The sequence below is a fragment of the Crotalus tigris genome, unplaced genomic scaffold (assembly GCF_016545835.1).
Source record: "Crotalus tigris isolate CLP2741 ecotype Arizona unplaced genomic scaffold, ASM1654583v1 scf7180000023599.357617, whole genome shotgun sequence".
NCBI lineage: Eukaryota > Metazoa > Chordata > Lepidosauria > Squamata > Viperidae > Crotalus > Crotalus tigris.
In genome coordinates this window covers 279,031-306,445 of record NW_024100069.1, presented here as the reverse complement: position 1 = coordinate 306,445, position 27,415 = coordinate 279,031, and the positions used below count along the sequence as shown (strand labels likewise).

Here is a 27,415-nt window from a genome sequence, read left to right as displayed (position 1 = left end):
AACATTAATTCCTTTTACGAGTCAACTATTTTGAAAATCAGATAGTACCTTTGATTAGGACAGAATGAGAGAAAGAGGAATAATTTGTGAAGGTATAAGTTGGAAATGTAAAAAAACAAACAAAAAAAACCTACAAAAAAGCCATCCTGAAAGAGCACTTTCCGAAGAAAATAGAAAGGTCTACTAATGTTTTGTGCATCTCTATTTGTTATCTTTTACACCCTTTTGTCACTTTTTACACCTCAGTCTGCTTTTCTCTCTCTCTCTCTCTTGGAAAGTGGTATTTTTGCCTGTGTGTTGAAGTAAATGCACCCCTCTGATCAGTTAGAAGCTTTTAAAAAACAACACATACACAAACACCCTTTCTTCTGATTAAAATCTTATCCCATTTCGCCCTGGATTATATGATATCGATTCTCCAAATAATTGATGGGGCCTAATTAAAAATCTGAAAAAAGGAGGGGGGCAAGTTCTTGGATAGACCTTTCTCGCAAAACGATTTTCCCCCTTAAGCAGGAAAATAAAGCTTGGGAAAAGTAGCAAACGAAAATATTAGAGAAGATTTCAAACCTCTTCACTGGTAGCCTTGGTGTCTTTCTGATCGCTCTTCCTTAACCGACTTGGCTAGTTTCTCCTTTCTTTCTCTACCTTTTCTTGCTTGGCTACGAAGTTTAGCGAGCCCCGGAAAATCCCAGGGCCGCGTGGGTCATTTTTTTATCCTGGCTTTTGGTTCTTCTGAAGGGTTAGCTGTGTCAAACGAGGGACGGGGGGGAAAAGAGTAGGCAGAGGAAGGGAGTAATGCCCCATCCAAGTGAAAACTCCTCCGTCCATAGTTGCCTAGCAATTTGATTAGGGCCGACTAAAAAGGTCACAAAATAGTGTGCGAGTTTTCAAACGCTCCTTTTCAAGTTAGTGCTAAAAGAAAGGCGCGGGTCAAAACGACGCCAAAATTGAAACCAAATGTTGTGGACCACGAGAAGCCCAGGGCTGCACCAGAAGAGACCTTCACTCCCTGATTTTTGGTAAGTCCCCCTCCCCCCCCTCGCCATAAATCTGTGGAATATCTTTCTCAGATCAACCTGCCTGTTTCCCAGCCTAAGTCCACAGAACGGCGCTCTGAATTGCCTCCGTCCTTGAAGTTTCCCCCGACTTCTTCTTAGGGCCTCGATCTCTTGGGCAAAGTTTCCTCGGCAGTAAGGCTCGGCTTCTGATTTTGGGATCTAGGTTTCAACTCTTTTTTTTTTTTTTTTTTATGGTGCAGCTGGGGTGGGGAAAGTGATCTCTTTCTGCTTCCTTGAAAATCCAGCTTGAAATCAGAGCCAGGGCGCTAACCTTCTCCATAAGCCTGGGCAGGGAGGGAGGGGACTTGTGGATCGGAAGCCTGGCATGGCAGACCTTCTGCTTGCACGGCCGTAGGCGCCCCTCATCGGGTTTTGCTCACTGTCTCCCACGGGGCCACCATGTCCAAGGGGCAACCATCTCTGCGCGCTGCCCGCCTTTTCCGCGCCGTTCCGAAGGAAGGAAGAACGAGGGCGAAGCCCCGACCACTTTTGTGTTAAAGGGAGATACTGGAGTGGAGAAGAGTTGGGACTTGGTAACCGAAGTAAAGACTCTCTCCACCATTGATACACGCGCGCTGCATTGCACCAAGGTTAAAAGAACGCTAAGAGATCATATTAGGAGTTGGGGGGAGGGGAGGAACGTGGTGGGAGACAATCGTTCAGGATGCGTCCCCATCCCGCCCCGCTCCCCAAATCTCCGGATGGGTCACAGCTAGGAAACCCACGCAAATCCAAGCGCGCTCTCGGCCAGGCTGCCTTTGAGAGGTGCCGGGGTGGGGGAGGCAGATTGGTTGTCCCCCCCAAATTTCTTCCAGGCTCTTGTTAGCCTTCCAAAGAAAGAAACGAAGGTCGGCACCTCAACTTCAAGGAAGGTGGAAGCAACTTCTCATTGCCAACTCTCCTGAGGAACTGGTTACTACACACCTCCCACACCCACCCCTTTGGTTTGCTATAGTATCTCTTGACCTTTCCTAATCCCTAATTTACGGTTTGGGGGTTAGAAAGCAAGCATAGAAAGAGCCCAAGTTTGCCGCCGCTCTGGCTGAGAGGGAGAAATCGTTGCTCAGCTTCAAAGAAAGTTAAGCCGTTTGGCTGCGCAACGTTCCCGGAGTCGGTAGGAAGGATGGGTGGCAAGTCCCCCATTCCGAAAAAGGGGAGCACGGAAAACTGTTGCAAACGTGCTCCGGAGAGGAGTGAGGGCTAGCGTAGAAGACGTGCGTATTTCACTGGCATCCCTATTTTCTGAAAAAAGGTCCCCACTCCCCCGTCCCATTTCCAGTTGACCGCAGACTCAGAGAGCTTACAAAGTCGAGGAAACTCACTCCCCCCTCCCTCCCAAAGGGGGGGGGACCCAAGGTAATTTGAAAGAGTGCGGAAAAGTACTAAGGTGGAGGAGGGGGGGGACAGTGTCCGCAGGGAGAGAAAGAGGAAGGGTGAGTGGAGGGCAAGGTAGAAGAAAGAGAGAGGAGCCAGGGTCTCTTAAACAGCTGGCGGGACGGAGAATCGCAAAGTCACTTACTTCACAGAAGGTGGGCGCGCTCTCCCGTCCCCAAAACAGCAGCGACGCCAAAGTTGGACCCTATTCCAGTTCCTTCAGATCCAAATTGGATTTCAGCTGGGACTCTAAAGAGTTTCCAAGTGGACCGGGGGGGGGATTAGAAATGCGCAGGGGCGGGGGAAGGGATCCAGGCGCATCCTTCCCCCTCCCCCCAAAAAATCACCCTGCCGATCCGCGAGAAATCTGTAACTTTCACTTCCGCTGCAAAACTCCCGGTAGTGTGAATGGCCGTTCCTCCAAAAAAAAAAAAAAAAAAAAAAATCAAAGTTGGTTCCGATTCCTCTAGGATACACACCCACCGTTTTTTCCCCTCTCTCTTCTCCCCTTTCTCTTCCTTTCAAGTCCATTCTTTTTCTCTTTCCTTCCTTCTTTTTCTTCCCGCCTCGTCCTTTTCCTTCCTTCCTTCCTTCCTTCCTTCCTTCCTTCCTTCCTTCCTTCTTTCTGCCTCCCCCTCCTTTTTCCCCTGAAGAGCCCTACGGACGCCAATATGGCTAAGCTAACGGGGGAAATTCTCTTTGATAGAGCCGTGTTCCCTGCGACTGGGTTTTAAAACCTAAATCTATATTCAAATCTGGCTGAAGGTGTGTTCTGGGATTTATGAAAGCCTCTTAAAGGGGTAAATTTACCAAACCCTGACAAAATCATCGCGATCTTGCTTTTTTTTTTTTTTTTTTAGACATCTGGAGTGGATGGAGAATTTTAAAGAGGGACCTGTTGTTTATTTAAGGCGCACAAACTCCACAGTCGGTTTCTGGGCCCCGGCTTTATTTCAAGGCCGCGGGATAATGGCAAAGGGGAAGGAGGGTGGGAGAAAGGCGGCCTGAGTGCTTATGGCTCCCATTCGCAACCTCAGACCACGGCCACGCAAGAACGCCTCTGCAATTACAGCAGGACACGGGTGGTTTATGTAGACAGATGTGGGCGCGTATATGTGTGCTTGTGTGTGTGTGCGTAGACACATTATAAATATATACCCATATAAAATGTGTGTGTGTGTGTGTGTTCCCCAAAAGGTATTTATTTACAAGGCTATTAGTGATGCGAAGTGGCGTCCAGTTTCATTTAGTGCGCCTTCTCTCTCTCCCCCCCCCATCCTCGTTGTCTCTCGTCCCCTCCCTTTCACTTTCTCTCTCCCGAGATCTCCTCCCTGAAGTTTGCTTCCAGCCTGGCTGGCATTCCCAAGCCCCAGTTTGGTGCCAAGAGAAGGCTTCTCACTTCCAAGAAACAACTTGTAAGTAGCATCGGAGAGTCCCGCGCACCAGAAAAACTTGTCCAGGGCAAGACGCTCAGCTGAACTTTAATATACTTCGTTATATTATACTCGCAGTTACAGACACATCAAACACAAGGAACGCAACAAGCAGCCCAGCCGTTTCCACCCTCCCCCCCCCCTTTACTGTGGTCCTAAGGAATCGTACTGGTTCTTCGGAGCTGAAAGAAGACTAGGAGAAGAGACTCCTTACCCAGAGCTGGCAGTGGGGTCGGGAGGAAGTGGTCCAAGCGATCCAGGCCGAAAGGGTTGGGCAAAAAGCGAATCACCCGCGCCCTTCTCTGCCCATCGCCCTCGGCTTCTTGACCAAAATCAAAGCAGGGATACCGGAGATTTTTGCCAGGGAATCCCCAGTAACAAGCGTTTCCTGCTCTCCCTGCCGCGAAAAAGTCTCTGTCTCCCGTCCCCTCCTCGTGGCAGGGCAGAGTTTGAAGAGATGGAAAATGCCCGCAGAGGAAATAGACCATGCAAAGGAAAAGCAGCGAAGGAAGGAAGGAAGGAAGGAAGGAAGGAAGGAAGGAAGGAAGGAAGGAAGGAAGGAAGGAAGGAAGGAAGGAAGGAAGGAAACCACTAGGTAGTTTGCGAGAATTAGTTTATTGCGGTGGGAAAGTCGTTTGCTTGAGACAGGGCCCAGCCAGGAATTAACATAAAGGGGCGCTTTTAAAAATTGCTAGAACGCGAAAAGTCCTAAAGAGATGAATCAGAGGAGGATTCGTTCTGAAACGGAGCCACTCCCTCCCGGCCAGAGAAGTTCACACAACTCAGATCAGCGGTTCCGCTCGGGGAAACCTCCTAGAGTTAACCTCGCTTTGCTTCTTGTGGCTTAGTGTGCTGGGTCACCCCGGCCTTTCTGGTTAATTTAGACATATAACACGAACCCAAGACATAGGTTAATTCAGTAAGGGTTAAGCGCATTGTGTGAATGCAGCAATTAACATTTGAGGTTCTGAATGAACTGGCTTTAGGCTTCGGGAGGGATACGTCCAAGCACAGTAGCAAGCACCTTTCCTCCTTCCCTCCGCGTTGAAGAAGAAGCGGAGGGAGACCTCCAGGATCCGAATTTGATGTAAGTCGATTTCGTTTCTTCGCGTTCCGTTTCAAGGACCTCGGTGTCCCGCGTCTCTATCTGCAACCCGCCTCGAGTCGTGGGAATGGCTCAGGAGGTTATCCGTCGAAACCTCTCTGGGTCTCGAAATGCCTCGTGACGCCGAGGCTTCTGGGCTCTCCTCGACGGGACACGCCGATCCACCAAGGCAGGAAAGTTTCTGTAGTTTGTGGGATGAGGAGAGCCGTGTCTTTGGTCAACTTCGCCGGGAAGGGAGACGCGCCGGGCTTAAGAGAGGACTGACTATGACTGAGGCGCTGCGCCCTGCTAGGATTTTCTTTGCTCGCCTTCAGCCCGGCCTTCCCGTGAGTTAGGCCAGCAAATGCCCTCTCTGAAATACCCACAAACCCTCAACTAAGCCTCTTCGGAAACCCAACGCGTGGCAGTCCTGGGGGCCAGCTCGGGGTGGGCGAGAGCGAGTGTGGTGGTTTTAATCTCCCCAATGTAATGTGTCTTTATTAGCCGCCGTCGCCGATCGACTTTGGGGGGCCGCGGTTGGGGGCAAGTGGCTGAAGGCTGCAAGTTTAGGCAGGTCTGCGCGGAACGAAGTCCGCCCGAGTCCAGAGGTTCTGACTCCCAAGCGCGGAGGGGGCGAGGGTAAGGGAAGCTCCTCCCCCACTGACGCTCAGGACTTTCACCTCCCTCGTGGAAAGGCTCGCCCGCAAAGAAGAGGCGAGCCCTCCTTGCGCAGGTAGGCTACACACAGGCGCACCCGCACTCGCTGCTTGGCTCGGTCTCAGCCACGCTGGCCGCGTTCCCACCGCAGGCTCGCCCGGGCTAAGGTGGATCCGGGTAGCTCCTAGGTCAGCGGGTTGGGGGAAACCAGCCGTTTCCTGACGGTTTTCTTGGGGGAGATCGCGTCTTACTCCACTGGGGTCGCGTCTGGGGAGCCTCACGAAAGGCTTTAAGCAGGTTGGGAGAACCCAGCCGGGGAACGCAACCGCGGACTGCCATGTAATCTCTGTCACAAGTCTATGAGAAATAGGCTGACCACCACCACCTCCCCCGTCCTCTTATCCTGCCCATTTTGACTGGCTTGCGGAGATTGGGAGGCTGCGGGTGGAAGAGGGGAGGGGAATCTTCTTTACCCGCCAGAAAAACCGCAACGACTCGACTCTCCTTCCCTCTTATGACTCTCGGGAGCCGAGCTATTTAAGACTGGAATGCCACGACCTCAAGTCTAACCGCTTTCCCTTGGAAGAGGGAGTTCCCCCCCCCGATTTCCCCACCCACGTCCTGATATTTATTTATATGATCAAGGTGCTAATTGCTCCCATCTCTCCTCTCTGCCCTTCAAGCGATCCTCCTTTTTCTCTGCCCCGCAGCAAATGGGGGTAACCCGATCCTGGTTTGTCCACCCAGCGACTTGAGGGGCTTCCAGTCAGAAGCGCTCCGAAGGCTGGAGGGCTGGAAGGGTGGGGGGGGGAGGGGAAGGGAAGGGAGGGGAGGGGAAGGGAAGGCAGGAGAGGGAAGGGAAGGGAGGGGGAGCCTTTTCTCCTGGTATATTTTTATGTGCCCGCCTGTGTGTCTCTTTCTGGAAAAAAAAGTAGCTGTTATTTGTTGTCTGATTGTCCCCCCCCCCCGGCGAAGCTGGGCCCCTGTTTTCCTTTCCCCCCGTTGTCTGTTTTTATTCTTTTCCCTCTGGCTTAGATGTGTCAATCATTCCCTGCTCGCCATTGGTTGGAGAGCCGCCGTCAAAAAAGTTGCCCGAGAGCGCTTGTGCAGCAAATCCAGCCGGGAGAGCGAGCGAGCGAGCGAGCGAGCGAGAGAGCCCGGCTGCCCCGCGTTCGCCACCATTCGGCCCCCGCCCCCCCCCGTCCAGTCCCACCTCGCTCCAGCGCCTCCTGCCCCTCCGCTCGCCAGAGGGGAGGGGGGGCTTAGAGAGGGCGCTTGGTATATATTTTTTTTAACCATTATTCTCCTTTGCCTTACTGTTTAAGAAGCGGGTCGCGGGTTGGCCGGATTGCCCCCTTTCCTTCCTCCCACACCATCGCATCCTCATCCCCGTTTACCCCAATCGCCACCTTCATCTTCATCGCCGGAAGAAAAGAAAAAAAGGAAGGCGAGAAGGCAGCTGTCTGGGAGGAAGGGTCTTTTTTTAACCCTCTTCCCTCTGGTTTCTTTTGTAGGAGAAAACAAAAAACTCTGCTTTGGGAGCTCCTCGGGATCACTCGGCCAGGCGGTTTGGCCACCCCGTTTTGGTTTTGTTTTTTTTAACTCGCAGCTCTTCCAGAAGCTTTAAGGTAAGTGAGAGGATGGCACGCACACTCCGCCGGCACACATCGCCAGCCAGTCGCGGTTGTAGAGTTGGCCTTTTATTTTTGCGTTCCTGGCTTTGGAAAATAGGGGGGGGGGGTGTTTGAAGGGAAGGCTTCTGTTTCTTTGTTTTGGACTCTCGTGCAAATCGTGTCCCCCCCTCCACCCTCCATTCGCCCCCCTCCCCCAGAGACTCTCGAATATCTTCGAAGTTCGTCTGAAACTGACGGGGCTCCTGTTTTCTAGCGAGCTGGGTGCGCGCCTGTGCCCGGAGCCTTTTCCAGGATCGGCGATTAGGTCGTTTTGTGCCGTAAAAAGTTGTTACTGGAGGTTGAGGGGGAAAAAAAGGCACCAATCTGAGAAGTCCTAAACTAAACGGTTTTTGTTTGTTTGTTTGTTTTGTTACACTCTTTCTGGCCTGCTTGGCTCCTTCAGCATAATCGCTTTTCTTTTGTCGGGGGGGAGGGGGGAAATCGTTCAATAGTGCAGAGTGAGGTGTTCGTCTCTTTGTGTGTGTGTGTGTGTGTGTGTGTGTGTGTTGGTGCGCGCTTGTGCGTTTCCCCTGCAGAATCCCCTTAGATTTGTTTTTTTTAAAATTCGGCCCAATTCTGTCTTCTTTTGTCGGCTGCAAATTGGTCTGAATTCAGAGAGGTTTAGACAGAAAGGACGCAATTTATCCGGAGCCCTACTGAACTGAACTGGGACTACTTCTGAGTAGAGAGAGAGGTTTACAATTAGCTTATTTTAAAATGAGTGGCGAACAAAGATCCCTACGGAGGAAGGCGACGTTTAGCTGGGGGTGTGCAGCCAACAGAATCTCTCCCCACATATAATACACACACACACACACGACTGGTGTTTTCTTTCCTTGTCTCCATGGAAGGGCAGGGCAGGGGAGAGAGAAGGAAATTAAATCCACCTAGCTCACGAGTTATTGATAAATAGTTTATCTCTGACAGCCCGATCAATAGACTAAAAATCATTTGACATACACACAGCATTGGATTTTCAAGTACTTGAAAGAGTTGTAGTGCCCAAAGGAAAACCTCGGCTCAACTGGTGGAAAGGGGAGAAAAAAGGCTGAGTTTGAAGGGAGGGAGTCTGGCCAGGTGGGATCCTGTTGAAGAGATTTCTTCCCCAGTCCAGCCTTGATATTCTTGGACCAATGGTATTACTAGACAACTTAGCAAATTTAGAGAAGGAAGGGAGGGAGGGAGGGAAAATCAGTCAATTTGTCCTGCAGTGGAAAAGAGAAATCCAGTCCAGCTAAGAGAATGTTGCTGGGTGCTTAGATTTCACTATGGTTCCTCAGGGCTGCAAACCAGCCAGAATGTAGACTCCAGAGATTTTGGAGTTTTGCACTGATTCCCCCCCCCCCCATTTCAAAAACCCTTCTTTGGAAGGCAGCCCTATCGGAAGCCAGAGGCCTTTACTTCCGAAGACTCCCCCCCCCCCCAACCAACCAATCTCACCAATCTTGCATCTTTCTCGGTTTGTCGGTGCTTCTTTACACTCAAGCCATGCCGGCTTTAAAGACTCAAAGCAGCGAGAATTAGTTTAAAGGTTTCCAAAAAGTTCGCCCTGACACAACGCCTTGCAGTGCCTGAGAAATGGCACTAACATTCTCAACGGGGGTTTGTTTGCTTTTTTCCCTTTTCTGCCAGGGTAGGGAGAGCACAACTACTGTTGTATAGTTGCGTGAGCCAAACAAGGTTTCGAAGGGGTGTGTTTGCAGCTTTGCATTTTCTCACGCAGGGCGTGCTCGCCACTCTTGAATTCGTTTCGGTCTCTCTCTAGTATTTAACGCCAGAACCGCGAAGGTGTAGCAGATCTACATCTCTCTCAAAGACCCGCAGTTGTAGGCAGGTCTAAATCGCGATTTGCCCTGCGGATCTTGACAACAGTCGTAAAAAGAGGGTAGGTGTTGCTAAACGGTTGTCGCGTCAAAATCTTCAGCTGTATCGTGGGCTGCGAGGGATTTGTGGGCGCCTGGAAAGGAAGCAGATTTGCTCAGAAAGGAACTCCTTGTTGCCTTTCCCCACTAGCCTCGCTTCCGTTCTCCCCTTTTCTTAACAGTATCTCCCATTAGAAATGAATTCGATTTTTGCCCCCTCCCCGCTCCCCTCCCGCAATTGTTAAACTGTGTTTACTTGGAAATCGCGCCGATTTGCTTGACGTTCGTTGCAAAGCAAGGCTCTTCGGGATTTCAGTTTAGGATGGCGGTCAAACCCTTCTGTAACCTCGTTTCGTGGCCCTGCCGTTGACCCGCTGGTATTTCAAACCAAGGTCCTAAAGGTTTTTGAGCAGACCGAGGCTAATCCTGTGAACTTAAAAGTTTAAAAAAAAAAGGCTGCTTCCCCGTCGGAAGGCTTGCAGCTTTATTCCTCGAGGGGACGCAAATTAACCGGGCAGCTTGGGGAAAGGCAACTAAAACTTTCATCCCGGTCCATTTGTTCCCCAGCAAACTCCCCCGATTCCCGCGGGAGGCTCGGGAGTCAGGCCTGTGGCTGATTCCGCCAGGCTGCTTCAGGGCGGAGGGCTTGGCGGGCTTGGATTTGTTTGGGGAAACGAGGCAAGGAGAACCCAAACCGTAACCTTGCCTAGAAAAACTTCCTAGCTAGCGAGTTGGGGCAGGATCGCGCTCGACGCGGCCCAAGCCGGAGCGACTCCTCTTGGGCCCACGGGCGAATTAGACTTTGCACCCCGAGAGACTTGCTGGGGCTCCCGTCCCAGTGGGGAAGGCCTGCTCCGCCGTCCTAGCTGTCCCCGCCCGCCACCCACCCAAAAACGGCCGGGCAGGAAGGCCGGGAGGCCGAAGGAGGCGCGTCGACTTGGCCGTCGCTTTGCTAAACGGCTTGAGAGTCGCCTGCGCCCCACTGCGCCGAGGGTCTGGGGGGTGGGGGTTTGCGCGGTTTGCTGGGCAGCTGGCGCCGGGGGTCTCGGGGCAGGACGGAGGGTCTTAGGCGGAGGGCTTGGCCATCTCCCTGGCGTCAGTGGAAGCGCCCAGCGCCGGCCGGCGGGCTCGCTCTCCACCAACGTCTCCACCAGTCGATGCTAGGGCTGGGCTTTTTTTTTTTTTTTTTCCTTTTTTCCTTTCATCGCCATCAGGCAGAAAATTAATCAACCCAAATGATCCTGAGTGCTGTTGCAGCCGTCCCGTAATTAGGGGCCGTGTGCCACCCGGATTATCTCGTTAGTTTATCAAGAAAACATTTATTATAATTAATTCTTGGACGGGGTAATTATAATTGAGCGGGGACAGAGCAACTGGTAGATGGGGGTCCGCGCGCGGGGTGGGGGGGTGGGGGGGAGGAGAGGGTCTGGCGAGGGAAAGGGAGCGCGCTGGCAGCGACAGATTGCGGGAGAACCAGCTCTTTGGGGGGGGGGGAGAGAAAAGCAGCTGTCGCCTTCTCCCCTCCTGGCTGAAAGGGCGTGACTTCGGACCAGGTAGGAAATTGGAGGGGATCTACTCTCTCCCTTCGGAGCTTTCCAGGGGGCTCGGCACAGCACCTGCCTCCCCGGCTCTTTGGAGGCCGCGCTGCGGATTGATGGCCAGGCAAAGGAGAGGGGGATTGCTGTCTGGGGCGCGGAAACACGAAGGCAAGCAGGGTTGGTCGTGTGGGATGGGGGAAAGTGGAGCGGATCCGATGGGTGAGCCAGGGGCCCAGTCGCCGAAGGAAAAAAAAAATGCTCATCAGAAAGAGTTTGCTTGTTCCGGGCCACGATCCAGCCCAAAGCTTTTGGAATTTCGAGCCAGCCACGTGCTGTTCTTCTACCTTCCCTTCTGTTGGGGGGTGGGGTGGGGTGTGAATGGAGCTAAAAATGCCTCTGTGCCTTTGACGGAATCGTGCTCCGAATTTAAGGGAAGGGGTTTCCAAAGCAAACTGTAGGATGAGGATAACAAATCGCAATCCCCCGAACAAATTTGGAATTCTTGTGATATTTTAAAAATTCCGGGAGTTTTTAAACGTAAATCTATTAGGAGAATGGCTTTTTAAAAAAAAGTCAGAGAGAGAAAAGCAGCATCTAAAACGGCGAATTGGCGATCCCATTTCCTTTTTTGCAGAAAGAAGGATGGCGGGAGTGATCCGTAGGAGCGAGCAGTCCCACCCTATGTTGAGTAACATAGTTCCAGTGAGTTCATTGCTGATTACTCGCGAATAGGTGTAAAAGTAGTTCTCTAAAACGATCTTACCCGTATGTTTACTCAGAAGTAAGTCTTACTGTATAGAAGTTCGCCTTGTCCAAAGTGTAGACACTTACCCTCTATTACTGGAAAATACGTTTATTCAGGCTTCTTCTTGGTTTAAGTAAAAAGAAGATTCCGCCCCTAACGAAACAAGCTTAGTTTGGGAAATCGGTCGTTTTAAACCAGATATTCCCTGGCTGTTTCCTTGGAACAGTATTCTTACAAGGTGTGGCAGAAAATGAACCAGTTGTTTCCAGGATGCAGGCTGGGTTCTTGAGCTACAGGTGTTTACAAAGCCGTTTCTTTCCTCAGGTTGACAAGTTTTGTGGTCTCAGTTCAAGCAGCTTGAGATAACAGTCAACGAAAAATCTGAAATCAATTTGAATGGATCCAGATAGAACTGGGGGGAAGGGCAGATGGCGTGACCCCCAAAATACATTTATGTGTTTCAAAGATAAAAACTTTTTCCTATTCCTTTTTCTCAACGACGTAATCGTTTTAAAAAGGCGGGATGGGTATTCCTTTCAGTCTTTATTTGTCAGACAAACGCATATATTCCGTGAAGGAATTGGTGTTCGTAAGGGGTACTGATTTCCTGATGCAAATAAATACTCAGCTTTCAAATATCTTCATAAAGATATAGGGCTGGTCTCTTAGTAAGGATCGCTCCGTTGCAGTTCGACTCTATGAACAATAGTGCTTATTTTTAAGAATATCTGAGGAGAATTGCACTTATTTTTATTCTGAAGCAGAGAAAGATCGTCTGAGTTAAATTTCCTATTGCTGATTTAAAAACACTTAATTTTAGTGGCCCTGGGCCCATATACTTTGTACTACCCTTCCCTCTTTTTCTCTTTCAAAATATGTATAATTTATCAGACAAATCATGAAAAAGTTTCCTATAGGGATAGATTGATTTGGGCAAAATGTATACTGTAAACCGAAAACTCTTAAGGAATAGAAGGCTTGTATGAATCCCCATATTGAAATCTCTATCTGGGAATTTTAGGAAGTATCCCACATTTTGTGGATCCAGAAACTTGTTCGGAACTAAACCGTTTGGGTGGATTAGCTGCCTTTTAATAAACAGGGTTTTGCTGCTGTTGTTTTATTTTCAAGTCTCATCCGAGGTTGAAACTTCTTATCAAAGACAGAAGGGCTCCTGGCGTTTTCATCTGCAGCTGAATCATTTTCTCTCGGCGAAAGTGAAAAGTTTAGTGGGACTTTTTTGGAAGCGCAGAAAACCGGGGGGGGGGGGTGTCTCCCTTTTCAGAATGTTTGAAAAATCCCAGGATCTTTGAAAGGAGACAGTCAGGCTGCGCTTCTTGCAAACGCTACTTCTGGGAAATTCCTCTGAGGAAACCTAAGCCGGGTACAGGTGGCCTTGTTAGTGCCCATCTGAGCAGAGAACCTCAGAGGTTTATTCTGCTCTGAAGTCAACACGCGTAAGATCGCGTTTAGGGAACGTCTGAAAGGGAAGGCTGGCTTTAGCTTTAATCGCCTGCTGGAGCGAGTCAGTCGCGTTGGCTGGGCAAAGCCTCCCTTTCCCGGAAAGCCCTCTGTCCGGGTCTGGAAAGGACTTTTCGCCGTGAAATTCGATTGACTTAAAACGGTGAGTAACTTTGCTCAGAGGCCCGCTGACTTCGAGCAGCGCCCGTCCCCCGAAGGGGCCGCAAACGGCTTTCGGCCTTCCCTCCGCCCGGTGCCCAGTTTGCTTGCAAGCTCCACGGAGGAGGAAACCTTGTTTCCTGCGTTTGGATTGGATTTCCTTTCATTTGGATCGCCTTTCCCACAGAAGGAGAGCCGGGCGCGGAGCCGCAGGGTTGCCTTAGGAGGGAGAGCAAAGGGATTGCCTACGAGGAAAGGGGGGGGGGATGGGAATTTGAGGCGGGCTCTAAACTTCCAACCCGTCCCCTTCATTCCTACATTCCTGGTAAACGTGCAAAAAAAATTTTTTCCCCTCCTATAAAAACTTTTGTGTCGCAAAAACCCGGCTTCCTCAAGCAGGTATTGATTGCCTCGGGATGCTGGGCTAGAATTCCTGCGGAAGATGTTGGGAGCTGTATTCCCACGATTTGGTTGAAGCGCGCTTCGGTAACTTCATTGGTTTCTTGAAAGGGAGAAAACAGAAAATTAAGTGCCTTCGTTGCCTTTGCTGGTGGCGCAGAAAGAGGGAGAAGACGCAGCCACCACCTCCTCCTCCCCCCAAAACCTCAAACTCATTAGATCAGTGTTTCCCAAACTTGACAATTTTAAGGCATGAGGACTTCAACTCCCAGAATTCCACAGCCAGCAACGCTGGCTGTGGACTTCGGGGAGTTGAAGTCCACATGCCTTAAAATTGTCAAGTTTGGGAAACACTGCATTAGATCCTCGCAGAAATCTTAACCCCCTCCCTGCCCCCCCCCGCCCCGTTTTCCTCCTCCTCCTCGATGCGCGAAGGTTTGATCTGTCAGGAACTATTAACGTCCCCCTTGTGACGGGGATCAGGGGAACTCTCTAGAAGTTTGCCCGGGGGGGGGGTTGCTGACACCCAAATCTTGTGTTGAGATGAAGAAATGCACACCACGAATTGGTGCAGAAGTTTATCTTTGTAGATTGGACTCCAGATTAGCTGGAGGTGCGGGGGGGAGGGGGGAGAAAGACTCTCCCAAACCAAGGAAATCCCTGGATCGCCGCTTTCCTCGCTCTTACCCAGGCGCAGATCTTAATGGCTTCAATTATTAAGGCCGCCGTTCTTCCCCCTTCCATCCTCCGCCAAAAGAGAGCGAGGCAAATGCGGACGGTGCCTGGAAGAGAGTTTGGGCGAAAGGATTCCCCACTTCATGCAAAAGTTAATTACTTGTTTGTTTAGCTTGCCGCGGCCTTCTCTCTCTCCTCCTCTCCCCCCCCCCCCGCCTTGGTAAAAGCCTTCAAATTCGGGGAGCCCCCTTTTTTTTTGCCTCTAAATCTAATTAGCGCAAGTGCTAATTAGGAGGGGGAGGAAAATAGCTGAAAGAAATAACTTCAGGCATGCCAAGATAGAGGGACGGCGAATCAGCGGAGCGCCCCCACCAAACCCCCTCGCTTAGATCTTCTTTAAAGTGGGCATTTGAATTCTCAACTTGGGGGAGGGGGGGGGGCGCGCTTCTTTTGCAGTTGCAAAAATCTGGGGTAATTAAAAAGCTCAGGGTGGGGGTGGGGACGACAGATACGCTCCTTTGTGGCCGAGGAAAATTACCGAACGGGGTGGGGAGGTTTTGTTAGCCGCCTTATTTATTTAGCCAAGGGGTCCTTTGTGTCCGTAAAATGGGTCCCAATCAAGTTTTGTTGGAGGCAATTAACTACTTGCTAAACCCAGGAAAACCTTGGCAAATGCCCCCTGGAAAGCAAGCCGGAGCGGAGTAGGCTGGAGTGCGTGCGTGCGTGCTTGTGTTCGGTGGGGGGGGGCTGCTCCTAGCGAAGGGAACTGCTACTGTACGTCGCCACTGTGGCTTGTGGGGCGGCCGAGAGGAAGGGGTTCGTCGGGGCGAGGGAGGGATGCGTCCATCTAGTCGGCCGCGGTTTGGCAGGGCCTGCAGCTCAGCGGGTGCCACCCCGCGGCGAGCAAGGCTTCGCTAGTTCGAAGACCCCCGTGGACGAGGCTTTCTTTTTTTCACTAACTGCTCTCTCTCTCTCTCTCTCTCTCTCTCTCTCTCTCTCTCTCTCTCTCTCTCTCTCTCTCTCCTTCTCTCCCTCCCCCCTCTCTCTCCCTCTCCTTCCCTCTCTCTCTCTCCCCCTCCCCCTCCCTCCCTCCCCTCTCTTTTTCTCTCCTTCCCTCTCTCTCCCTCCCATTTCCCTCTCTTTTTCTCTTCTTTTGGTTTTCTAAATTAGGCTCCGGATTACAAAGTTAACTTCTCTACCCGAAAGATCTGGAGAAGAAAGAGGAAAGGAGAAAGAAGCAGATCCAGGAGGCACCTCCTGCCAACTCCAAGCAGCCCCAGAATTTTGGCCATTTTTCCTCCTCGCCCCAACTTTAGCATGATGTCTTATCTTAAGCAACCACCTTACGCAGTCAACGGCCTAAGCCTCACCACCTCCGGGATGGACCTGCTCCATCCCTCCGTCGGGTATCCAGGTAAGGGAGGAGACACCCGGGCTGCCCAAAGGGGCTTCCAAAGGGCGGGGACTCGTTAGGTTTGGGGCCTCTTATTTACTCCTCCGCCGGTGGGATCCTATTTCCCGGGGGGCCAATGGGGACCAGGTGATAGCCGGAGTATCCCAACTCTCCCCTTAAATTTCTCCCGTTCACGGGTTCAGAAAAAAATTCCTTTCACGTGAACGAATTTTCTGTCTGAACGCAAGTCAGCCTTTCCGGGCAAAGTGCTGTTCCCGACGTTTGGAGCAAGTCGGGTTTTTGTTTTTTTGTTTTGTTCTGAGGTCTGGAGAAGGGCGAGAGGGTGGTTCATAGGGCGGAGGGCAATTAGGCTGCCGCTCCCAGTGAACCTCCATCTGTGGAGCCTTTGAAAACGTTTCATTGCCTAACTAGGTAAGGCCATCAGTACACTAATGATCTTGCCTGGACTGGTGATCTTACCTACTTGGGTGATGGCGCGTCTGCAAGCAAACCACCAAGCTCAGAGAGCATCAAGGACTGCAGAGTTCAACCTTGAGCTATATATATATATATATGCTCTTCTATTGGAGCCTCCATCTGCACGGTCGGTCCAGATGCTGCTACGGTCGTTCCTTGCGCCCAGACGCCGCCAGCAGGCCTCCCGCTGTGTCCGAACCGGTTCCCCAGTCGGTGTAACGTCCAATGCGGTAGCTCTGAGGCTGCCACCCGGAGTTAACTTCTCCCTTGAAGCTTCGCTGGCACACTTCTTTCAGGAAGATGGGCTCGCACCCCCCCACCCCCCCTCACCCCGCCCTCCTCAGGCTCTCCCAGGAGAGTTCGTCGCATTCAGCTCGATGGGGCTCCTTTAGAAGAGAGGCTATAGGATCGCGCGCTATTGCGATCTGTCTTTGGGCACCTAGGCCCGGAACCGGTTAGCCTGCGGCCCTGGCAGCTTGGTCTTCTCTGAGCTCAGCGAGGTGGCCACCATCGCTCAGCAGAGACCTCTACCCCTCAGCTGGACCCTACCCGAGTCCGACCTGGAGATGGGGCTTCTTTAGGAATCAGTCCCCGTGAAAACCGGACTTGTTTGGGCTCACTCCCAAGGAAAGAGGGGGCAGGGCTTTCAGGGGAAGTCAGAGGCGCCGAAACGGCTTAAGGTGGACTGACTGTTCGAGCCCCCTCCCGTTGTAGAGCGGCCGAGCCCTCTTTCCCGGACTTAGCCGGGCTTTGCTCCTGACCGGTCAGCTGGCATTTCTTCTTTCCCAGCCACCCCTCGGAAACAGCGGAGGGAGCGCACCACCTTCACCCGCGCGCAGCTGGACGTCCTGGAGGCCCTTTTTGCCAAAACCCGCTACCCGGATATCTTCATGCGCGAAGAGGTGGCCCTCAAAATTAACTTGCCGGAGTCACGAGTGCAGGTAAGGAAAGGGCTGGTGCGCGCCTCCCGGTTTGTCTTTCTATCTGGAAAGACTGGGTCTCCAGAGAACTGGAGGCGGGGTCGGGAGGACAATGCAACCGGTAGGGTTCTGGGCAGGGCCTTGGTGGCCGAGAAAAGAAAGGGTGTGGAGTGGAGAAAGAGATGAGATGCAGAGTAATCTTCAGCTGTCCTCAGCATTCTGACTCTCCTTCCGGGACAAGGATCTCCAGGGAAAGATGGGATCTGAAACTCCAACCTCTTTCTTCCCATCCCAAGGGACAGAAAGGCAACTTTCTAGGCAGGCTAATATTTTAGAAAAGATTTCTTCTACCCCAAGCTCAGCCACATTTGGACTACCTTTAGTAGCAGTGGTTGAGGGCAATGCTAAGAGTTGTTGCTGAATATACATATCTGAAGACCCCTAAGATGAGAAAGGCCCCCTTCAGGTATGGATTGCAGCCATCCAGAGGTACCCCATGGTCTTAAAACGAAGGTGAAATTGTAGTGGAGGGTGATAAGCTAAAATGGGCCCCAGGCTCCAAAGTTCTGGATCTCCAAAAACCAGAAGTTGAAGTGGGGCAAGACCTGATGTTTAATGACCTACCTGGGGAGTGGGAATAATTTCTACTCTGCCATTATCAGAAAAAAAAGGACACTGAGATTGCAGACCATCAGTTCTAATTCAGCAAAGCTCTAATTTTTGACCCTGCACCCTTCCTTGAAAGAATGTCATGTATACCAGGTCAGAAATACCAGTGTTTCATCCTGGCATGTTGCTAGAACATGGAAAACTTTAAGACCTGTGGACTTCATCTCCCAGAATTCTCCAGTCAGCATAAATTCTGGGAATTGAGGTCCACACCTTAAAAGTTGCCAAGATTGAAAAAACACTGTGATAGAGCAAGGGCATTTCCTCTTTAGTGATTTTGTATTGTCATCCACCCATAATGTGCCATAATAAGGTCCAGCTTTATGATGGCTGGGTAGCACTGTAAGACCCTATAACTCTCTAGTGAGGAATAGCCCAAATCTACTTTGCTTGAACAATATCTTGGACTGGGTTTTTCCTCTCTCTCCCTCCAATGTAGCTTATTCTGATCTCAAAAGTGACTGGGATGAATTAGGTTCAATGCGGTCCTCCCATGCAGTTGCCTGACAACAGTCTTGTTACAACAAAATGCTTGCATTGAGGCAGCCTTGTGCTTCCATAAGTACTAAGGTATGAATTTGTTACAGGCCACCCAATAGATCTTCATGGTTTCTTGAGATAGGATTTATGAAGAGGGCTGACAACTGAATTCAGTTTGGCTGAGGTGCATGGAAGAAGGTTCTTAGCAAGGCTTAAAGTCCTGACAGGCAGACCTACTGGTCAAATAAACTTGTCAAAAAAAAAAAAAAAAAAGAGGATTTTCCCGAGCATCTGTTTGCTGTTTGATTACTTTTCTTGTATCTCATATGACTGTAGCAAGATAATCACATTCCTCTCTTTTTATTTTGGTGGGAAATGAATGCTTTTAGCATACACAGGCCTCTTTAATGATTTATCACATCAATTAAGTGGCCAGAAACCAAAGATGATTTTGCAGATACTCTTGCTCAATCTTTAAAAAAAAACAAAGAAGATAAGATGAGGATGCATGCAAGTGACTACTTTTGGAAAAAAGATCTTCAGAGTGCAATCCACTGGCTGTTCATCAGACTTCACCAGCTCTGATATTATACCCTTTTGACAATGATCATTTAACATAGTGCTCTTTCAAGCAACAAAAATGTACACCCTTAAGTACTTCTAAGAGGTACACACTGAAAAAGAAAGAGGAAATATGAGAAAGTGGTGAACCTATATTGAGAGATATGGGTTGAACTATATGGAACTGTGCCTTCTTTTGCATACCAGATTTGGCTGCTATGCACAATGGTGAAGAATTGTCCAGAGGTTTGGAAAATGAATGAGGCTGAGAAAGTGAGTTCTGACTGGACTGCACTAATCATGTTCTGTACCTTCTTACCAAGCTTCTACCTAGGTCAGGGGTAGGGAATCTTGGCTCTTTTATGACTCGTGGACTTCAACTTCCAGAATTCCTGAGCCAGCCATGGTGGCTCAGGAATTCTGGGAGTTGAAGTCCACGAGTCATAAAAGAGCCAAGGTTGCCTATCCCGACCTAGCTTCCATATTGCTTTTGATTTTGCTAAGAAACCAGCCAGCTTCTTTAATTTAAAACCTATTGCTTTTTCAGTGGACTAGCTACATTGTTTTGATTGTTGTTGTTAGCATCATCATTGTCATCATCATGCCATGAGATAAAATGGTACCTATATAAACTGGGAGTCTTTTAATGTTTAATTTATCCATCCAGACCAGCTTTTGTACTTTTTAACAGCAACATTCAGCTGTCTCTCTGGCCAGAAAGTATATGAGCTGTACTTCAGGAATGACCCCAAAACTGGTTTATGACAGATGTCATTTAAAAGCAGTTCTTGGAAAAATGCAAACCCAGTGACCTAGGGGAAATTCTTTCTCTATACAATATTTTCTAATCCTAATCATAATTACAGGGTGAAATGATATGATGCAATGTAACATTAAAAAGAGCATTTGGTTAGGTTATAAGAGTGAAGTGAAATCTGGATATTGGTAATACTGATAATTTGCAATACCTGCATTGCACTCTGGCTACTCATACTCAGTGCTTTGTGATTGGGTATGAGTGTGAACACACACATGCATACACCAACTCATTATACATTTCAGTTTATAAGCAGGTTTCCTGCAGGGTCCACCAAGAAAGGCTTGACATCCAAAATAGTCTTTAACTTGAAAGCATTGTTCAATGATTCCATCTGTACTTGCTTTCCACTAAGCGTGAAATGAATGGAACTGCCCAGATATTTTCAGGAGGGGGGTAAAATAGGTTTGCCAAAAAAAAAAAAAAAAGGATGGCCACAGGACACTTTTGCTGACATTAAATCTGGGAATTCATAATATGCTGTAAGCTACAGGAAGAGGAAAGGCACATTTACACTTGTAGAGTTAAACTAGTTTAATAGGCTTTCATTCTCTCCAGGAGATTCCAGGAACTGACATATTCTCTAGAATAGAGCATAAAGGATCATTTAAAGCACCTATACTTAATTTCACTTATCATATTGCTTGAGTTTGATAATTAAACTGCTATAAAATATGTCTGTTCTGAGACAGGGAAACATATATTTAAACATAAATTAGGTTTTTTTTTTAAATTGTTCCTTTTCCAGAGACATCACAAATGCCATTTATTTTAATAGAACAGACTTGATGAGAGAGGCAAGCCTTGATTCACAGTTGATTTCATATGCTTTACAGCAGGGGGTCTTCAAACCTGGCCCTTTTATGACTTGTGGACTTCAACTCCCAGAATTCCTCAATCAGGCATGCTCACTGAGGAATTCTGGGAGTTGAAGCCCCTGCTTTACAGGGTGATATAGTTAAACCCCAGGTTCCTAACAAGCCTGAGAGAGATATTTGTGGAGTTCTTGGTGTTCTTTGAGCTGAGCTATTTGCCTGCAGATGTTTCATTATCCAAGTAGGTAGCATCATCAGTGCAATGTTTGGAACATCTGCAAGCAAACCAACAGGCTCAGAGAGTACCAAGAACTCCACTGTTCAACCCTGAGTTACAGATACTCTCATCTGTTGGAGACATACTTGTATCATTCATGTGGCCTTCTGGAATCACAAATCGCAAGGTTCTGCATCGTACACCAGTAAGAATGAACTTCTTAAAAATGACTGTTTAGGCAGGAAGCTGGGAACCTAAATTTGTCATGTTTGATATAGCACAGGCTTACATGACTTTTAGTTCCATCATTTTCCCTTTTACGTGAACTGCATAACATTTTTGCCATATTTTCTAACTGGTATTTTGGCTGTGTAATTTATGTCACGACTTCCTATTGAGTTTTCTCTTTTATTAATATGACTTATATTGTTCACTGTACTTAATATTACAGACTATATATTAGGAATAAAAGAATGAAAAACATAACGAATAAAAGTGTATGAAAAATGACACCTTCAAAATGATCATTTCACAAAATAGAGTTAAAGAGCAATTTAAATGGTAGGTGAGAGGAACTGCAATTAATATTTTAATGAGTACTGTGTATGAATTGGGCGGCTATATACATTTGTTTAATAAATAAATATGATCTCCTCCTCTTGAAATACTTTCATTTTCCTTCTTCCTTTTACTTTTTTCTCCTATTCCTTATCACACTCTCGTAAAGATCGCTTTATCCTGCAGCAAAGGGGGAGGGGGCATATCTTCAATCATCTGGATAGAAGTCACAGATATGAGATCAGACCAGAAGAAAAGCACACACTTGATGTGCCTTTTTCTTGCAAGGATTGCTCCAATCAAGCGCCAAAATTGTAGCACTCCCTAGGAGCTACTTTGTGGTATCTAAAAAGATGCCTAGCTCCCTTTTGGAAGGAATTCCTAGAACTGCCATTGATTATTTGACCGGGGATGAAGGAAAAGAGAAAAGCAGAAATATGTCATTATAAGGAGAGGTGGGAGAATGTCGTGATAGTTGCATGTAGTGCTCCTCTTTGGAGCAAATGTGGTTTTCGTGTTTTTTAAATAGACATCAACATTGCTTAATAACAACGTGTACACAGATTTCTATTTGCATTGGAGAGTCCAAAACAGCTACGATCTAAAAGGCATCTTTTGTGCAAGAGAACCCCTCCATCGCCAAACTGGAAAATTTGTTCAGTGGCATGCCTGTATCTATTACCGATCTCTTCATAGCTCAGCTAGTAGAAAATCGAAGTCTCTTCTGATTATAAATGAAAGCAGAGCATCAGAGAAGCGAGGGATGGATGGTCCTCAGAAGAGTCGTGCCTCTTTGTTGGTATGAAGGAGTTTGGGATCTCAAAGGTGCTCTTTCAAAAGGCAACCGGAGTTAGGGAGTTGGGACTTAGCTGTAGAGGAAAAAAACAGAGAGAGATGCTTTGATTGGAAATCACACGATTTAAAAACAAATCATGTGATTTTTTTTTCAACCAGAAAACAAATCCTTTGAATTTGAAAACAAATCAAGTGATTTGCTTACATGAGATGAAGTAAATGAAGACCTTTAACATCTATCAACAGGTTCTAGGGAACTTCCTACTATTTAATTGCCCTTCAGAGAGGGGTGGAAAGAAAGAAAAGATACAGCTCATTTAATTGGACAAGCATGTTTCCCTCCCATTCAGTCGCTCTCTTAATTGATAACCTCTCCTTTCTAATATTCTATTCTTTTTAATTAAGGGCTTGACTTCAGTAGGACTTAAGTGGAAGTCCTTGGGGTACCTAAGCTGCCAGGCTCAGAGGCTTGCAAAGAACTTTTTCCCCTGTCTTCAAAGTACTCTTATTAAAGGTTTGCTTGGTTCTACATTAGGAAAGCACTGGTAGTCTGACACTCTGCAGTGGTTTTCCACGTACACTATTGCTTCATGGTTGCAGATGAAAATAACAGTCCTTTGTGTAGCCGTCTTCTAAATAAGATGTAACCACATATTTTTCAATTTGGGATTGCAGTAGATGTGATAAAGCAGAGATAAACAGGAGAAGAAGAGTGGATGAAGCTAAACAATGGGCAATTCAATGCATCTGCAGTAGATCCATGGTTATCTTTGTTGGCTCCCATTAATTAAATCGTAATATTTTGTTCCTGGTCATTTATTTCAGCTTTCTGAACCCATTTTTAAGGAGCAAGGGGTAGGCCTCAACCTAAATACTGATAGGACTCTCAGATAATGCCCTGTTTTTTGTGATGCTGGATATTGACGTGGGCTTCTGCCACCGTTATAAAAGTTGCCACCATGTTCCACTTGGATTAAAAAAAAATTCGGATAAGGTTTTCCATAGTGTATCAGCAAAACATGCAAGGGATGTTGAGAGAAGCCCAAATGGAAATCAAGAGGACTAGCAACATTTTCATAGCTACTATTAAACTCTTGAGAAATTTTGCTTAAATGAGGAATGGCTAAGAAATATGATATTCCTCAGTAAAACTCCATATCCTCTTATCACATTTGTCCTTGCTGTGATCCTAATAGCTAACACCCTTTGCTCTTTTTTCTCCTCTTTCCTGGTTGGTTTTCCAGGTGTGGTTCAAAAATCGTCGGGCTAAATGCCGCCAGCAGCAGCAACAGCAGCAGAACGGGGGCCAGAATAAAGTGAGGCCCGCAAAGAAGAAGAGTTCTCCAGCCAGAGAAGTGAGTTCAGAGAGTGGAACCAGCGGCCAATTCACACCTCCAGCCAGTACCTCAGTCCCTGCCATTTCCAGCAGCAGCGCCCCAGTGTCTATCTGGAGCCCAGCATCCATCTCTCCTCTCTCAGACCCCCTGTCCACTTCTTCTTCATGCATGCAGAGGTCCTACCCTATGACCTACACTCAGGCTTCAGGCTATAGCCAAGGATATGCCGGCTCAACCTCATATTTTGGAGGAATGGACTGTGGATCTTACCTGACCCCTATGCATCACCAGCTCCCTGGACCAGGGGCCACCCTTAGCCCCATGGGTACCAATGCTGTGGCCAGCCATCTCAACCAGTCTCCAGCTTCACTCTCCACTCAAGGTTACGGAGCTTCAAGTTTGGGGTTTAACTCATCTACTGATTGTTTGGATTATAAGGATCAAACAGCCTCCTGGAAGCTAAACTTCAATGCTGACTGCTTGGATTATAAAGACCAGACATCTTCATGGAAGTTTCAGGTTTTGTGAAGACCTGTTAGGAACCCTTTGTGATAAACAATAATGGTGATGATGCTAATGCTGATGATAAGTGATCACAATGATGTTGTTGAAACAGACAAGACAATAGCCATAGTAGGCTGACATTTCCAGTTTTGAGATCTTTGATTTAAATTAAAAAGAATTGTGAACAGGACACAAAATAATAACAAAGGCAAGAAATTCAGTGGCCGTGATCATACCTCCCAATTTCACCTCTTGCTCAGATGCTCTGGAAAGAAAGATAAGAAGGAAAGACATATTTTGTTGACCAAGAACAGAACCACATCACTTAGTTTCTCATTGCTTCATAGTTTTAGCCAATTGTTGGGTTTCTTTGCCTGGATAGGGATGGAAGATTATTCTATGACCCAGAGTAGGGGGTATTGGGTTCTTTCTTTCCTTTTTTCTTTCTTTCTTTCTTTCTTTCTTTCTTTCTTTCTTTCTTTCTTTCTTTCTTTCTTTCTTTCTTTCTTTCTCTCTCTCTCCTGCCTTTCTTTCCTGCCTTCCTTCCTTCCTGCCTGCTTGGCACTAACTAGTTACCTTTTTTGTATGGCAAGAATGACCCTTCTTTTCCTTCCCTTTCCATCCAACCTTGGTTAAAATGTTTGTGTTATGGGACAATACATCCATATACATCTCTCAAGCTTCTTCGATTGCTTCGGCCTCATTTGGCAAAGTTGGCCATAGGAAAAAAAATGAACAAAGAACTCGGTTAAGAGCTCTGTGGATCATGGGACTGATTGTCTTAGCTGCACTACTTTATTTAAGAGGGGGAGAAATAAGAATAATGTCAATAAGGAGTCAATATGTAGTTTTTAAGAGACAATCAGTGTGCGTCTTATATAAATGGTACATCTGTGGTTTTTAATCTGTGCTAGACTTTAAAACTGTGATCTCCTGTATTGTATGCAATTATAAACCCCACACCAGCAGGAGGTTCTGCTGTGATTTTACAGAGGTTATAATTAACGGTGAAATTTGAGCAACTGAGTTACATATGACCATCTTTCTATTTCTTCTTTCTTTCTTTTTCTATCTCTCTTCCTCTCCCTCCCTGTCTGGTTTTCTTTCTGTCTTTCTCTTGCTCTAAAATTGCCTTTTATTAGAGGTAAACTGCACTGAAAAAACAAAGCAACTTTTAACAGCAAGCTGTGGCTGAACGAACATCACTGAAATCTAAAAAAAAAAAAAGTCACTAAATAAAAATACACGTGGACTTTTACCTTCACCTGTACTACAGTAGCCTACTGTTGGAAAAGCTAGCAGTAAGGAGAAAGAAGTATATATATTTAAGACATCGGTCAATTGCTCTGACCTTGAGTTTCCAAACAGCAAAAATACTTGTTGTTTTTATGCTTGCAGATGTGAAATGGAGAAAAAAAAGATATATATGCATAAACCTTTTTTTTCTGGATTTGGCAGATATGTATAATTCTATTAAATGGTTCTAGCACAAGTGATAGTCTTTGTCTCCCCATGTGCTTGCAAAAGTTCCCTTCCTCAAAGCTCATTTCAACTTCCATAAAGCGAAAGGTTTTGAGAATTTGTTTCTGGAACCAAAGGGGGGATTTTTTTTTTATTTTGGTGTCTCCAGGGTTTGATTTAACCTTTTGTGGCATTCCCAAACCAGCTTAGCTTTGCTGTCTCTGCAAAACTACAAAGAATCCAGATCTTTGCTCTCTTTCGGGGGTTAATTTAGGAAACAAGCTGAATTTCGTCAACTGTTTGCCAGAATAGAAAATGGTGGTGGGCTGTCCCCCACTTTCCCTCCCCCCTGTCTTTATTTCGTTTCGGGCTTTTTCCTGATTAATTTAGAGATTGAAAAGCAGAGGAAAGGAGATAAAGAACTAAGGGGGGGGGAGATGCTTTGGAAGCTCAGGGGGTGTTTGAGCCGCTCCTATAAACGTTCTGAGAAGAAGGGATATAGGATATACGCGAAACAGCAGACGCAGTCACGCACAAATGATGGGTGGACAAAAGAGTTGGGATAAAGTTTTTTGAAAGCTATGATTTCTACAGCTGGACACAAAAGGACTTAGAGCACCCTGCGCCCCCCTCCCTTTTCCTCCCTGCCTCCCCTTGAAATCACCAGGAAAATGGTTACCTCTTTGGGGAGAGAAATAGCGTGCCTGAATCCGCCGCCTTCTTTTCCTTTCCTTTCCTTTCCTTTCCTTTCCTTTCCTTTCCTTTCCTTTCCTTTCCTTTCCTTTCCTTTCCTTTCCTTTCCTTTTCCTTTCCTTTCCTCGCCTTCAGTCGAGGTAGAATAAGCTAAACGTTTTGGAATCGGGCTGGGCGTTTAAGGTGCAGCCACACATCAATAAACATACTCTTTCAATTAACTGCATTTCAACAAATTCCCACTTTTTCTTCCTTTCTTTTAATCAGCCACCCGTTTTTCTAAGTTCTCCCTTTCCTCCTCCCTCTACCGCCACCCCGCCCTTGGCACTGGTCCCCGTTTCTCCTTCAGGTGCGGTTTATTTAGTGATCGGCCCGTTAGCCATTTCCGAATATTAATATTCCGGGTTATGTCGCCGAACAGAGTGGGCGGGGATTACAGCCGTTCATTCTGACCGAACCCCCCCCCAAAAGCAAAACTGCAAATAAATTAGCAATTGAGGAAAACACAACCCAATGGACGGGGGGGGGGAATCCAAGGCTCAGATTCGGTTTTCCTTAAAAACGATCCCATTTAAGCCAAGCTTTTGCTGAGAGTTTGACTGAAAGGAACGGTCCGTTTCTCTCAATGCTTTGGCGCAGAAGGGCTGAGTCCGGTGCCCTTTCCCTCCCTAAAATCGATTTATAAACGCCCGTTGTGTGTATCTCGAGATATTTTTTGCGAACGAGATTGACGGTTTAGAAACGAATCCAACAGCACTGACTTCTAGCCAGATTGGTTCCAAACGCAGCTCCGTTCTTTGCGCTTCTCCGTTCTGGTTTTTTTTTTTTTAATTATATCTACAAAACTTTTTTTTTCTTTTAGCTTGCCCATATTCCTAGCATCTTTTTTTTCTTTTCTTTTTCCGGGACCGGGGTAGCAGTTCCTGACTGGTGGCTTCCTTTTTCTCTAAGAAATGAAACTTAGCTTCTTTCGGTTGATGCGTGCCCTGTAAACGCGGAGCCAGATTATCCTTTTTCAAATAAACAAAGCCTCAAACGCTCCAGCGCAAATACACGGACGCCTTTGCGGGAGCGCGGGGGGGGGGGGAGTTTGCTGCTGCTGCTGGTGGGAGGGGGGTGCTGAAGGTTGAGTCGGGTTGAGAGAAAAGCTTCAGTTTGCTGTTATTGGTTTAATTCAGGGGAAGCAAAAGGCAGAAAATCTCCGCCAGCGGTCGCAGATCAAAGAGGAGCAACTTTTTATTTATTTTATTTTATTTTATTTTTTTTACTTTTCTCGAAACACTTAGATTACAATAAAACTGTGTATTGTGTGCGCGGCCGCTCGCGGGGAGCAGATACACGAACGTTTCCAATGGAGTTCGTTAAGTGTTTTTTAAAGGGTTGTAATTTTAAGAGGGAACTTCAGTGCAAAATAAGCGTCGTCATCGCCAGAGGTCTGCGTTTTTCATTTATTTTTCGAGTCTTGGCTCTATCCAAAAAAAGAAAGAAAGAAAGAAAGAAAGAAAGAAAGAAAGAAAGAAAGAAAGAAAGAAAGAAAGAAAGAAAGAAAGAAAGAAAGAAAGAGAAAGAAAAGGGAAGGTTTAACAAACTCACCAAA

At 47.4% G+C, this 27,415-nt stretch overlaps 1 protein-coding gene and 1 long non-coding RNA gene across 12 annotated transcripts in view; one reads left to right on the top strand and one right to left on the bottom strand.

Moving 5' to 3' along the window:
* The window catches only part of LOC120297213, a 45,089-nt gene extending 41,147 nt beyond the window's left edge, over positions 1-3,942 (bottom strand). For both annotated transcript variants that reach the window (XR_005553730.1, XR_005553731.1), the window contains exon 1: positions 2,581-3,942. This is a non-coding gene — a long non-coding RNA (uncharacterized LOC120297213). The remainder of the gene's footprint in view (positions 1-2,580) is intronic.
* On the top strand, positions 85-26,044 carry OTX2 (orthodenticle homeobox 2). Of its 10 annotated transcripts, none has more exons than XM_039319579.1 (5): positions 85-1,022; positions 7,124-7,237; positions 15,292-15,535; positions 16,781-16,932; positions 23,068-26,044. In XM_039319579.1, the coding sequence occupies exons 3-5, from the start codon at positions 15,439-15,441 to the stop codon at positions 23,686-23,688; spliced, it is 870 nt and encodes a 289-aa protein (XP_039175513.1). In that variant the 5' UTR covers positions 85-1,022; positions 7,124-7,237; positions 15,292-15,438; the 3' UTR covers positions 23,689-26,044. The 10 variants fall into 10 exon arrangements, with proteins under 10 accessions (XP_039175513.1, XP_039175510.1, XP_039175508.1 ...); XM_039319576.1 differs by lacking the exon at positions 85-1,022 and adding an exon at positions 4,425-4,955; XM_039319574.1 differs by lacking the exon at positions 85-1,022 and adding an exon at positions 5,580-5,685.
* The last annotated feature ends 1,371 nt before the right edge of the window (positions 26,045-27,415 follow it).